Source organism: Silene latifolia, chromosome 5 (genome assembly GCF_048544455.1).
Source record: "Silene latifolia isolate original U9 population chromosome 5, ASM4854445v1, whole genome shotgun sequence".
Taxonomy (NCBI): Eukaryota; Viridiplantae; Streptophyta; class Magnoliopsida; order Caryophyllales; family Caryophyllaceae; genus Silene; species Silene latifolia.
The window spans coordinates 20,646,623-20,660,928 of NC_133530.1; the positions used below are offsets into that span (position 1 = coordinate 20,646,623).

The 14,306-nt window shown below is 39.4% G+C and overlaps 2 protein-coding genes across 2 annotated transcripts; both read left to right on the forward strand.

Annotated features, from left to right (window-relative positions):
* The first annotated feature begins 526 nt into the window (after positions 1–526).
* LOC141655979 (uncharacterized) lies at positions 527–5,657 on the forward strand. The gene is made up of 2 exons (XM_074462956.1): positions 527–2,135; positions 5,110–5,657. Coding segments are annotated over exons 1-2 (1,554 nt in total). The 5' UTR covers positions 527–583; the 3' UTR covers positions 5,112–5,657.
* Positions 5,658–6,302: 645 nt separating this feature from the next.
* On the forward strand, positions 6,303–12,805 carry LOC141655011 (small ubiquitin-related modifier 1-like). Its single transcript, XM_074462114.1, has 4 exons — positions 6,303–6,492; positions 11,538–11,605; positions 11,988–12,149; positions 12,770–12,805. Exons 1-4 carry the CDS (start codon positions 6,324–6,326, stop codon positions 12,803–12,805), a joined length of 435 nt encoding a protein of 144 aa, XP_074318215.1. The 5' UTR covers positions 6,303–6,323.
* Positions 12,806–14,306: the final 1,501 nt, after the last annotated feature.

Consider the following 14,306-nt stretch of genomic DNA (forward strand, 5'->3'; position numbering starts at 1 on the left):
AAAAAGTAGCCCCTATTTCCAACAATGGAAACCAAAGAAAAATAATTTTCTTATAAACTAGGGATCTCAAAACAGCATCTGGCAATTCGGCTCGTCATATTATCGCTATCTTCATGTAGCATTTGATTAAGCTGGATCTGGTATTAATTTTTGATAGTAGGAGGTATGTTTTAATTTTTTTTAAACATAATTTTTTATTTTAAAAAACCTAAAAAAAAGGCCTTTGAAACTGTTTTTTTGAGCCGTGACCCGTATGAGCTGACCCGTATTCTGACTCGACCTGTATGGCTTAACCCAGGACCCGACCAGTTTGACACGTCTAGTGTTTACATTAGAATTAGTGTGCACCGAAACCAATATTTATTTTTTAATTTATATATAAATAATAAAGTAAATAAATAATAATAAAATACAAATATACAATCTCCATCAATTTCCTAATTTGAGCTAGCTTCGGCTTATGGAATTCTTACCAAATCTCACGTTCTTAAATTGATATAAATTATATATATACGAAGTATGAAGTAGACAAATTTGTTTGATTTTACAAGTTTAGTTGTTTTAGAAATCATCAAAATCGTTAATGGAGGAAGTTCATATGTTGCCAAGATTTATAACGGAGGAAAATCAAGACGAGAAATACGAGCTGCCACCGTTTGCAGAAGGACCATGGCTAATCGCAACACACGAGAATCAAAAGTCTAATAAACTCGAAAAACAAACATTCCGAACCAACACTAATTCGTATATCAAGACAATCCCAGAATTAGACCAAAACATTATTCTCGTCTCGTCTCAAGGCTGGTTGATACTGGGAGACCGCGAAGATTGCAGCATCTACTCTATTTGGAACCCTGTTACCTCCCAATTTTTACGTCTACCTAAATTATCACCAGTCCCTGGCAATATAAATCCCTCAATCTGTCTTTTAACGGAGTCCCTTGACCTTAATAATAATCCCGAAACATGTAAGCTTGTATTGGTTTTCAAGGAGGGGCTAGTGTTCTCGTGCAGGCCTACAATGAGCCCTAATTGTAGATGGGTCAAGCAAAGTCTTGAGCTTGACGGTACTAGCAAAGTTGAAATACACGAAGCTTGTGCATTTGAAGGGGTTATTTATGGTTACGCTTATGGTCGCATAAAAAATCCAGTTGATGTTAAAAGATATGTAAATACATTTGTGCATATCAATGTTACCGAGGACAGTTCGAGTCCAATCACGTTACAACCCATGGGTCTAGATTTTCCGGATTCTAAAATCAACTTCCACGAATATGCAAGGTTGGACCGTATGGTTGAATGTTGTGGTGTCTTCTACTTTATACTTATGATGTTTCGGGATATTGATGACGACAACACCTTGGATATCATTAAGGTCTTAGTCTGGAGACTGGATTTCTCACAAATGGAGTGGATTAGAGTCGAGTTTTTGAGAAATCACGCATTTTTAATAGACGATAGTAGTTGCACATGGTGTTGGGCAGGGTCTAGATCATCGTCAGGTGGTTTCATTGAAGAGAATTGTATATACTTCGCTCCAGAGGGCGATCAAAGAGTTTATTCATACAATCTTGAAGATGATAGTTATACTACTTTGTTGCCTCATTCCACTTCTCTCCGGTATTTTAACGGTCCTATATGGTTTATGCCTTCGAATCACCAGGCAAACCCTAACCCTCTGCCGCAATGGCGAGCTAATGGTGATCAGTATCCTCTGTTGATGATCTATAAGGATTTTAGCAAAACATATCAACTGTTGGATCCGTTTGAGAACGTTTCACGCATTATTTCGGCCAAGAATGAACCTGGTGAGATCATCTCAAACTTTGACCATTGTAAGGATGGTTGGCTGCTGTTAAGTTCGGGCGAGTACCTACAGTACTCGAATCCTTTCACAAACGAGACAGAGAAGTACCCTCCTTGTCAAGAATGGTTTACAAGATTTGGATTTTCAACTTGTCCTACTTCTTCCGATTGTCTAACCGTTGGAATTACTGGGTACAAAAACAAGATAATTAGCTATTTCGATGCTGCAGCCGGAGAGTGGGAGTATTATGAAACGGAATTTAACTCTGAAACGGATATTGAATTTTTGACCAATTTAAAAATCGGTCCCAAGTATCATAAGAACAGTTGTGCGGAAGCGATACGGAGTAGATGCAAAAATAAAAGACACAAAGATTTAATGTGGTTCACTATCAATGCGATAGCTACATCCACCAGGGCGAGGGAGAATAATTCACTATGTCGGGAGAATTACAGATTACAAAAGATGAGCACAGAGTTTTTCTAGATCTGCCTCTTAAAACTCTCAATGTGTTTGCCTCACAAATCTCTCCTTAAAAAATAACTAGGTTAGGGTAGAGTTTATATATTAAGCTACCCTAACAAAGATTAATACAATTAGGAAATAATGATAAACAAATCTCACGGAATAAACTAAACCAACTTAGCTAAGGAAATAAAAGTGACGTGATAAACCCACTCACTTTATTAAAATAAGGAAACCAAAGAAAAAGTCAAAGGCTTAGAAACAAGCCAATAAGATCAATTCTCACGTAGGAAAATCACGCATGCATAAACGCCATATTCCAGGATCCCATGCGACCCGCAGACATGTCGCCCGTCTTGCAGCTATTTGTTTTCTTATTCCTTTTCTTCCTTAGTCTAATTTATCTCATCGTAATCAAACTTCGACATATCAATGCGACACACGAGTCACATTCTAACAATTATCCACCTTGACTCGGACAGTCGCATTTAGCAAACGACTTCCAAATCACTCGACCACTATACAAGTCACTCAAGTAGACTTATATCTGCCATGTTCTAGAAAATTGAGCTCTCACACTAGAACACCATAGACTCCACCTTGAGTCTATAACCATCCAATATACCCTGGACTGGGTCTGCCGTCCAATAAGCCCTGGACTAGGCCTGCGTCCATTTAGCCCTGGACCGGGCCGCTCAAGGATGCTCCACCTTAAGCTCAGCACCCCGAAGGGTCAGGGACTTCTTTTGTTTTATGAACATTCTTGCTAAATTTAAATCTGTGTTTCTTACCAAACACACGCTGCTCATTAAACTCAAGGTTACTCACCTTGACACCATTAAGAAGATCCCTCTTGCACAATTGTTGTATCCCTCTATCACCCATATGACCAAGCCGCTTATGCCAAACCTTAGTCTTCTTCTTGTGAATTACGAATGCACAACTTGCAAAATTAGTCCGTGTTTCACCTTGTAATACATACAAGGAATTTTGTTTGACACCTTTCAGCACCAAACTAGAACCCTTCGTGACAGACAAAATCTCCCCTTTACTCTGGAACTCATATCCTAAATCACTTAATGAACCAAGTGACATAAGATTCTTCCCTAAAGCTGGAACATGTCTCACATTAGTCAAAGTACACTTCTTACCCTCAGCAGTCTTCACCTTGATTGACCAAATACCCACTACCTCACAAGTAGCATTGTTACCAACAACAACGCGACCTTCATTAAAGGACTCATAAGTATTAAACCAATGCTTGTGTGGACACATATGATAAGAACACCCTGAATCTAGAATCCAACGATCAATAGGACGAACGGAATCAACCACAAGTGCATAGTCCGCCTCAGAATCGTACTCCAAATTCTTACTTTGAACTACAGCCGCATTAGACTTAGCTTTCAACTTAGGACAACTAGGTCTTTTATGCCCGGGTTCCTTACATAGATAACAGATAACAGAATTATCAGCAGTATTGGTGTCTGGAATATTAGCCTTAGCCTTTTTCTTTCGAACTCCACCCTTTTTAGTATTATCAACAACTAAACCTGCCCCTGATCCGTTTTCTAAGTCAACAGTTGCTTTTTGTCGCAACTCATAGTGCAAAGTGCTGACTTCACTTCCTCTAGGGTCAATGTTTCTTTACCAAGAACAAAAGAATCCACAAAATTCCCATATGACGCAGGTAAAGAAACCAGCAGAATTAAAGCAGCATCTTCATCCTCAATCTTAACATCTATATTACGCAGATCTAGTAATATAGTATTATATTTGTCTAGATGATCACGAAGTGACATACCTATCTGCATCTTGAAAGAGAACAGACGTTGTTTCAACAACAACTTATTGGTGAGCGACTTTGTCATGTACAAACTCTCCAATTTCAGCCATAACCCCATTGCAGTCGATTCATCGACTACCTCAGTTAGGACATCGTCTGACAAACTCAACAAGATCGATGAATGAGCCCTCTCCTCCATTGTTAACAAGGCAGGATCTTCCGTCTCAGTCACCCTAGGTTCAACACCCGCAGCCGAAGCTTCAGTCTTCGTCACCTTCGTGGAGAAACCCGGCGTCAAGGGTTTCCAGATGCACCGCTCCTTTAGCAAAGCCCTCATCTTTATCTGCCATAGTGCAAAACTATTCCTCCCGTCGAACTTCTCAATCCTTATAGTGTCAGTTGCCATCTTCTCCTCCCTGGATCCAAAAAACCTAAGCTCTGGTGCCAATTGTTGTGCGGAAGCGATACGGAGTAGATGCAAAAATAAAAGACACAAAGATTTAACGTGGTTCACTATCAATGCGATAGCTACATCCACCAGGGCGAGGGAGAATAATTCACTATGTCGGGAGAATTACAGATTACAAAAGATGAGCACAGAGTTTTTCTAGATCTGCCTCTTAAAACTCTCAATGTGTTTGCCTCACAAATCTCTCCTTAAAAAATAACTAGGTTAGGGTAGAGTTTATATATTAAGCTACCCTAACAAAGATTAATACAATTAGGAAATAATGATAAACAAATCTCACGGAATAAACTAAACCAACTTAGCTAAGGAAATAAAAGTGACGTGATAAACCCACTCACTTTATTAAAATAAGGAAACCAAAGAAAAAGTCAAAGGCTTAGAAACAAGCCAATAAGATCAATTCTCACGTAGGAAAATCACGCATGCATAAACGCCATATTCCAGGATCCCATGCGACCCGCAGACATGTCGCCCGTCTTGCAGCTATTTGTTTTCTTATTCCTTTTCTTCCTTAGTCTAATTTATCTCATCGTAATCAAACTTCGACATATCAATGCGACACACGAGTCACATTCTAACAAGAACGCGTTCTATTCTCTCGGGAGGGATGGCTGCATTGGGGAATTGAAATTTGTAGAAGGAGAAATTAGTTGGAAAGTTTACAAATATCCATTTGATAAGAAAACATCGCTCAACTCGTCCTATCTAGTCGAGCATGACGGGGAACTTGTTTCGGTTTTTATTGGAGGACACAGAAGCTGGGTTAAAGTGTTTAAATTCGACACTTTAAGCAAATGTTGGGAGAAGTTAGATAGCTTGGGAGAACACGCCTTGTTCGTTAGTCCTGCATCATCTTTTTCAATTAAGACGGAAAAAAGCGAGATGAGAAATAGAATATATTTGCCACGCCGCAAAGAGAACGAGGTTGTGTTCTATTCGCTCGACACAGACAAGTATCACACTTCGAGTGGTGCTATGGACGATTTCTATGGCACAAAGGCGCAATCGTTTTGTTGTTGGGTTAATATCAGTTTGTAATTGTTTCAAATTTAGAAATTTTTGAGATGATCTTTATTTAGCTAGTCGTTTATTGACTGATTTTTTAATAATACGAATATTTCATAATGTAATCAATTTCTGTCAAACTTTATTATGCAGTCCCTATCAATCAATTATGATTAGAAACTCATTTTATATCTGTTTTAAGCTTGAAACGGGTAAAATATACCTATGTGGAATGAATTTTGATCTGTTTTAATATTAAGACATATATATCTATGCTAAGGAAGACTAGCTGATAGATAATACGAGTAACAAATTGCCAAATGCAGAGTCATAAACACTAGCGATGGTAGGTGCTAATGGAACCGAATTTAGTGCAAGAGATGTTGGTTCGAGAAGGATAGGCTAGGTGTTGTGACTCGATCTAAACCAAGTTTTTCTGGAACGATGTTGATTACTTCTATGATTCATATAAGCCGACTCCAATTATTTAGACTAAGGGGTTGTTTCGTAGGTCATACAATTTTGTACGGGGAAATTCTTTTAACTACCCGCCTAATTAATCAGTACAAAACCGAAAGTATTGTTTAATTCCCCATATAAACAATTATGACAAGTCCATACAAATAGCGTGCACAAATCCGTCCCAAAATCAATTAATGATCGAAAAAATATAACTTAAAAATCAGCTTCGTACACACAATATAATAACCTACAAACCCCGAATATAGGATACACCAACCGTAAGTTAGATCAAATTATTAGCGTTTCCCGCAAAAATAATTGGAGACAAAATGACGTCTAACGGAATTATAAACCCTAATCAAATCCACCATGAAATCGAAACCTTGAAATCTCAAAAACAAGAAATTGAAGCTCGAATTTCACTTCTCCAATCTCAATTACTTCAACAACATTCATCTTGTACCAACGATTCTTGTCCTCCAATCTCCGCCGTTCAAGGTTTTCCCTCTTTATTAGTTCCGTTTATTTTTTTTGTTTCATTTTTTTTGTTTTGTTTAGGTTAATCGCTTAATTTTGTCGATAAATGATGTGTAATGTATTTTGGCGGATTCAAAATCTTGTTTAAAATCGTCTTAAGCTTTTAAAAATGGTCTTGAGACCGTCAATTTATGTTACGTGATTCTTTCATTTATTGATAGTTGTATACTGTTGTAGGCTTAAGACAGTCTTTAAGTAAGACCAACTCTAATAGAATATAGTCGTAGTATTATAAGGCCTTGAGCCCGTATCGTATCGAGTTGTATTGTTATATGTTGGGCTTAGGTTAATCCCAACCCTAATTACCGATGTACTATTAATACATTACGAAATGAATGGAAGAGGCAGATCATTATACCGTAAATACTTTAGCATGGTATCAGTGAATCAAAATACAAAATTAAGATCTTAAACACAAAAACCCTAGCCGCCATGACTAACGGCGAAGGTCCGAGTACCAAAATTGATCCCTCTTCCCCGTATTTCCTGGGTCCTCAAGACAAACCAGGTGATTCTATCACTCCTGTTCGTTTAACCTTACATAACTTTGATGAATGGGCCCACGATGTGCGTATTGCCCTAAAATCCCGTCGTAAGTATGTTTTCGTTAATGGTACCATTAACGAGCCAGAAGCTCCTTGTACACAGGATGATTGGGAAACTATTCATTCTATGTTGGTTTCGTGGTTGTCTCACACAATCACGACGGAGGTACGTGCTTTGCTTCCAAAATTTGACAACGCCAAATGCTTATGGGATGCGTTACAGGAGCGTTTTGGTGTTGTTGATGGTCCGCGTACTCAGCACATTAAAGCCAGCCTCCGTGATTGTCGACAGCTTGAAAATATGTCTATCGCTGTCTACTATGGGAAATTGTGCCAATTATGGGATGACCTTGATAAGCAGGAACCCTTAATTGAGTGCAAGTGTTGTGCTAATTGTACCAGTGGCAAACAACATGCCGCGCGTCGCGAGTCTGATCGTCTTCATCAGTTTATGCTCGGTCTGCTTCCCACTCCGTATGCCTCTCTTCGTTCTGTTATCTTGTCTCAAACACCGCTACCTACGGTGGCTAGGGCATTCCATATGCTTATTCAAGAGGAGAGGGTGCGTGGTGGTGACCGTCTTCCTGAATCCACTCCTGAAGTTGCGAGTTTTAATGTTCATGCTCCTGCTCGTTCTGCGAACACCCCATCTTCGCAGTTGTCTCGTACTGAGCGCCAGCAATTACGTTGCAATAACTGCAATCGCAAGGGTCATGATAGAAGTATGTGCTTTGACCTCATGGATGAGGTACCAGCCTGGTGGTACGAACTGAAGGGTATCAAGCAGCCCAACCGTGGAGGAAATTCGAGTCGTGGGCGCTCTGGTTTTAGCAGGGGAGGCGGTCGTGGTGGCTCTCGTCCTCGTGAAGATGGCAGCAGCAACAGTCGTACCGATGAGAACAGAGCCGAGAGTAGTAATGCTGTTCACACACAAACTGCCACTCCTGCAACGGTTCCTGGCACATCGGAGCCGCCTGTGGTCACAGTGTATGGTACGCCTACCCATACTCAATATGGTAAGTGGTTAATTGATACGGGGTGCTCTCACCATGTCACTGGTAATTTATCACTGTTATGCGATATTCGCACTATACCCAGTCGGATTGTAGGGTTGCCTGATGGTTCGACGATCTCCGCATCACAAGCAGGGCGTGTGATTTTGACATCGTCCATCTCTCTTAACCCTGTTCTTTACGTCCCTAAATTACATTGTAATTTAATTTCCGCCTCTCAATTAAGTGATGCGTTAAATTGCGAGTTTATAACAAATGCAACTTTGTGCACTATACAGGACCGGGATACGAGGCTGACGATTGGCACAGGTGAAAGGCTAGATGGACTATACTACCTACGACAAGAGCGGCCGGATGTTGTGAGCTCCGTGGCAGTAGATTCTTATTTTCATTTATGGCATAATCGGTTGGGTCATCCGTCCGAACAAGTTGTTAAATTACTTCCTTTTTTTCGTTCTAGTAAACACTCTTTGTCACAACCATGTGAGGTTTGTCATCGGGCTAAGCATACTCGTACTAGTTTTCCGTTAAGCAATAATAAAAGTTCGTGTTTGTTTGAACTGATTCATTGTGACTTGTGGGGGCCGTATGACACCCCTTCGTCGTCTGGTGCCCGGTATTTCCTCACGTTGGTGGATGATTGTTCTCGGGGTGTGTGGATATATCTATTAAATACGAAAACAGAAGTCTATGAAAAATTTATGCTATTTATCGCCATGATTAAACGCCAATTTTCCGCTGAAATTAAAATTGTTAGGAGCGATAACGGCACCGAATTCAATCTGCTTAAACCGTATTTTCAGAGCAATGGCATTTTATTTCAGTCATCTTGTGTCGGGACGCCTCAACAAAACGGGAGAGTTGAGCGCAAACATCAGCATATACTTAACGTCGCCCGCGCATTACGGTTTCAAGCCGGTCTTCCTATCGCGTTTTGGGGTGAATGTGCATTAGCTGCTGCTTATTTAATCAATAGGACTCCTTCCCGACTATTGGATGGTCTGACACCGTACGAGCTTATTTATCATACCCCGCCTAATTTTCAAAGCTTACGAGTTTTTGGGTCTCTATGCTATGCCCATAACCAACGTTCGAAAGGAGATAAATTTGCGAGTAGAAGTCGTAAATGTGTTCATATGGGATATCCGGCTGGTCAAAAAGGTTGGTATTTGTATGATCTTGAGCGTCGGGAATTCTTTGTATCTCGGGATGTTAAATTCTATGAAGAGCATTTTCCGTTTCTAACTGTCTCGAACCCCGAACAGTCCACGTTGGAAGGTGGTTACTCGCACAATGGGTCTGAAAGTGAGTATGTTATTGAGTGGGATGAGCCTCCCACTGATTCGGCAGGTCCCAATACGAGTGATGATGCAACTGGTTCGTCCCCTACCTCGGATACGGTGCCCGAGACCACGGCCATGGATGCCTCAGCCGACTCTGTTCCTCCTTCATCTGAAACAGAGGACGTGGGTCCTACAGCAGCTCCTGAAGTTTTGGGTCGTGGTCACCGTCCCAAATTCTTGTCTAAAAATCTCCGTGATTATGTGGTTGATCTTCCAGGTGTGGGTAGTAGTCCATCAAGCGCTTCCACCAACACTGTGTCCGCGTCATCCTCAGGTACGTTGTATCCCCTAGCTAATTACCTTTCCTGTAATAAATTTTCGCCACCGTATCGTACTTACTTGGCAGCCTTAAATACTCATACGGAACCGCGGAATTTCAAAGAAGCTGTCAAAAGTGCGGATTGGCGTACAGCTATGGAAGCAGAAATTAAAGCTCTGGTTGATAACGGTACGTGGACCATGGAACGCCTTCCTCCGGGAAAGAAAGCTCTTGGTAGTAAATGGTTATATAAAATTAAGTATAAGTCGGATTCCACGATTGAGCGTTTGAAGGCCCGTCTTGTTGTGTTTGGAAACCATCAGACAGAGGGGGTGGATTATGATGAGACGTTTGCTCCCGTTGCCAAAATGACCACAGTCCGAACCTTTATCGCTGTAGCTGCCGCAAAGAATTGGTATCTTCACCAAATGGACGTACATAACGCCTTCCTTCATGGTGATCTGGAAGAAGAAGTATATATGCGTTTGCCTCCGGGGTTTCAATCTCCTACACCCGGCCTGGTATGTCGCCTGCGAAAGTCGCTGTACGGACTCAAACAAGCGCCCCGGTGTTGGTTCGCTAAACTTGGGCTTGCTCTGAAACGGTATGGTTTTCTACAGAGTTATTGTGATTATTCATTATTTACCTATGTTCATGGTACGGTCCGTATCAATGTATTAATATACGTTGATGATTTAATTCTCTCCGGCAATGATTTGCAAGCACTCTCTGATTTTAAGGAATATCGGAATTCATGTTTCCACATGAAAGACTTGGGCGATTTGAAGTATTTCCTAGGCATCGAAGTCGCTCGAAATTCAGATGGTATATTTTTGTGCCAACGTAAGTACACTCTTGACATAATCTCGGAAGTAGGACTACTTGGCTGTAAACCGTCACCTACCCCGCTGGAACAACATCATAAGCTCGAATGTTCAACAAGTGAGCTACTTGATGATCCTGGCTCATATAGACGACTAGTTGGTCGGTTGGTTTATCTTGCAGTTACACGACCTGAGCTCTCCTATGCGGTGCATATTCTTTCTCGATTTATGAGTGCGCCAAAACAGGACCATTGGAATGCTGCTTTGCGCACCGTTCGTTACTTGAAAGGCACACCCGGTCAAGGCATCCTTTTAAGTGCTCGTACTTCTTTGATGCTCACCGGGTGGTGTGACTCCGACTGGGGCGGTTGTTCCGATACTCGTCGTTCACTCTCGGGTTGGCTTGTATATCTAGGCTCCTCGCCTATCTCATGGAAGACAAAGAAACAACCAACTGTATCGCTTTCCTCGGCCGAAGCAGAGTATCGTGCCCTTGCGTCCATCACCTGTGAAATAAAATGGCTAAAAGGTCTCTTGGAATGTTTGGGTGTGCCTCATCCTTCCGCTGTACCGATTTCAAGCGATAGTAAATCCGCCTTGCATATTGCTCAAAATCCCGTATTTCACGAACGTACAAAACATATTGAGATCGATTGTCACTTCGTTCGTGATGCAATGCAAGATGGTCTTATTACCCCGTCTCATGTCTCTACGTTTGTGCAACTTGCGGACATCCTTACTAAATCTCTTGGCGTTTCTCAGTTTGTTAACTTAGTTGGCAAGTTGGGCATTTTGAATCCTTATGCTCCGACTTGAGGGGGGGTAATAGAATAGAGTCGTAGTATTATAAGGCCTTGAGCCCGTATCGTATCGAGTTGTATTGTTATATGTTGGGCTTAGGTTAATCCCAACCCTAATTACCGATGTACTATTAATACATTACGAAATGAATGGAAGAGGCAGATCATTATACCGTAAATACTTTAGCAAACTCCCTTTTGATCAACTGAACTTTATGTCAGGAACGCAAGAGGAAGACAAGAAACTAGGCGACGAGGCTGCTCGCATTAAGCTTAAAGTCAAGGGTCTGGTCTGTTTGTATTCCCCCTTTCTTCTTTCCGCTTTTTCTCGCAGCAGTAAAATGAGACGATTACATAAGATAAGCCTGACATTCTACGTTAGGGGTAATAGTAAATCCTATGCACTGTCCTTTCTTTTTAAGTTTCCTTTTTGTCTACAAAAGACAAGCGAAAGGGGTCGGGAATGGAGCAAGTGAGTTTTCCCTCGGAATCTTACAACATTGGAGCGATTTAATTTAGACTTGACTGAAATAGAAGGATTCGTCTTCATTTTCTATGTGGATTAGGGTTAGAATTACTCCTCCGTCCCAATTATTTGTTTACTTTTGATTAAAATACTCCTCACAATAATAAATATAAGGTTGATACGTTTGAAGTTACGTTTTTGATCAGGATGGCTATGAGGTGTTGTTTCGAGTGAAGAGGTCTACTCAATTCAAGAAGCTTATGGATGCCTACCGTGACCACGGGTCTGCAACTGTTGATCTCCAAGCATACTCCATCAAATTCTGTTTTGAAGGGCGTTATGTTCGACCAGATCAGACTCCTGATGAGGTCTCTTCTTCCTTTCCTCACTCCCTTCATCTCTGTCACACACATTTACTCATGCACGCGCACACTACATACATACATACATACATACATACATACATACATACATATATACAAACGTGCAGCTGGTTTACTTAAATTCATCAAAGAGTAGTTCTCAACCAATATTTTTCTTGAGACCGCTTCATACACCCACTTATTTACTCGTGAATACGTTAATGTAACCTATATTCATTTGTGAGACGGACTACAATAGACTAATTGCTTGGTTCGGTATTCTACTTCTTGAATGTGTTGCAATGAAAATGAAGGATGGCGATGAGATAGATCTTTGTTCAAGGTTTTCTCCCCATTTAATTCCGTTTAATTTTTAGTATGATTTTGATTTTGTTTTTAGTTTAATTTAATTTTGGATGTTTAAGCATGTTAATTACTTAATTTTGTGGAGAAATGATGAGTAATGTAATTAGTTGGGTTCAAAATCTTGTTTGAGATCGTCTTAAGCTTTTAAAGACGGTCTAGAGATTGATATTCAGTTACATCTTTAGTAAACAGTATACAGTTTAATAGAGTGTAGTTTGAGGCTAGATTAGTATTCCGATAAATTTGAGATTGATATTCAGTTACACCTCCGTCCTGATCATCTGTTTACCCTGTAGTCTTTGTGAGAGATATTTTAATTGACAGTAAACAAATGAGTGGTGACGGAGGGAGTATCCGATATAGATCTGTTCATTCGAGTCTGGTCAATCTTTTAAATTCCAGTTAGCAAGACATCAAAACATAAAAAGTCCCAAACGAGGCTTTGTGAGCAGCCCCTCCCAGAAATCTACCTAGTATAAAAGCTAGGTTCTTTAAAGGTTTCATGTTAAAAAAAATGATGTTTAAAAAAGAAGTACGGAGTATAGTAAATAATTATAAATTCCTTAAAAAATAATATCTTAATAAAAAAATACCAGGTATCTAAAAATATTATGTGTATAATTGTTTTGCGGAAATAAATTTAATCATTCGGAATATATCGACCTATTTAAAAAAATTAAATCACCATAATAATTATAATTATACTACTGAATCTTTTAAAAACTGTAGATTTGAAGGTTTTCGAAACAAAAATATTGATAAATCTTTTAAAATGAAAAAAATACGAGTAACAATTAATGTAGAAGTGGAGATTTTCGGAGAAAAAAAGCAAAAAAAAATATTTACGAATAATTCTCTAAAAGAAACATAAAAAAACTCTTTAGTGAATATACTAAAATATAATAAATAAGAAATGGTCAAATAAGAAGCATATTAGATCTGAAAAAATCTTGGAAAAAACATATTTACAAAATTTTAAAAATCGAAAAAAAAATATGTACTTTGAAATGGACCAAGCGAATAAAAGAACCCAGAGTATAATTTTTGGATCATACTTACATGAATTTCTTCTACTTATACTCTTCAATTAACTCCAATATTGACATTAAATTTATTAAATTTGAATCTAAAAGGCATTAAAGATTAAAGAATATGTATATTGATGTAAATTGTCGATAGGCGGAAAATTAGAGGAAAATTTATTTTTATTTTTTCTGTTAGGGTGGAGACCCGACAGAGATCGGAATAAGAGGTGAAAAGTGTAAAAGTGATACTTGAGAATGGGTAGGACCGCAAAAGGAGAAAGATGATGATAAACAAAGATTGGTTTAAATGAACTTAAAAATATAAGAGGTGACTGGTGAGGAGCGCGGCGGAACTTTAAGATAGGGGTAGAGAGCCACATGAAATGGGACGAGGGGGTAAAATGAGTGAGGAGGTGGCTGGGTATGGTTAATTACTTAAAACATATTTTTGGTTATGTATAATTTGTTTAGCTTTTAAGTTTTGGTAGGTTTACCCGTTTATATGTCAAATCAGAATTTATAGGTAGGTAATACGGACTTACGGAGTACGTAGTAGTGAATAATAGAGCGTACGATAGTAGTGAATAATATGGGATATGGTAGTTTTTGTGAAGCGGTTTTGCCGATAAGACGATTTTATTGTCTAAATACAAATTATTTATTAGCATTAAATAAAAAGTTTTCTAATAAAAATAGACCGTTTTACAGTATGATGTCATACTATTCTATAATTTGTGTAAGGGGCATATTTGTCATTTTGTGAAAAGTTATT

Excerpts from the sequence above, each read along its gene's own strand:
- LOC141655011 (XM_074462114.1), top strand. The coding sequence starts at position 6,324 with ATGACGTCTAACGGAATTATAAACCCTAATCAAATCCACCATGAAATC. Across the intron at positions 6,493-11,537 it reads TCCAATCTCCGCCGTTCAAG|GAACGCAAGAGGAAGACAAG; the intron begins GTTTTCCCTCTT and ends ACTTTATGTCAG. Across the intron at positions 12,150-12,769 it reads CAGATCAGACTCCTGATGAG|TTACACCTCCGTCCTGATCA; the intron begins GTCTCTTCTTCC and ends ATTGATATTCAG.
- LOC141655979 (XM_074462956.1), top strand. The coding sequence starts at position 584 with ATGGAGGAAGTTCATATGTTGCCAAGATTTATAACGGAGGAAAATCAA.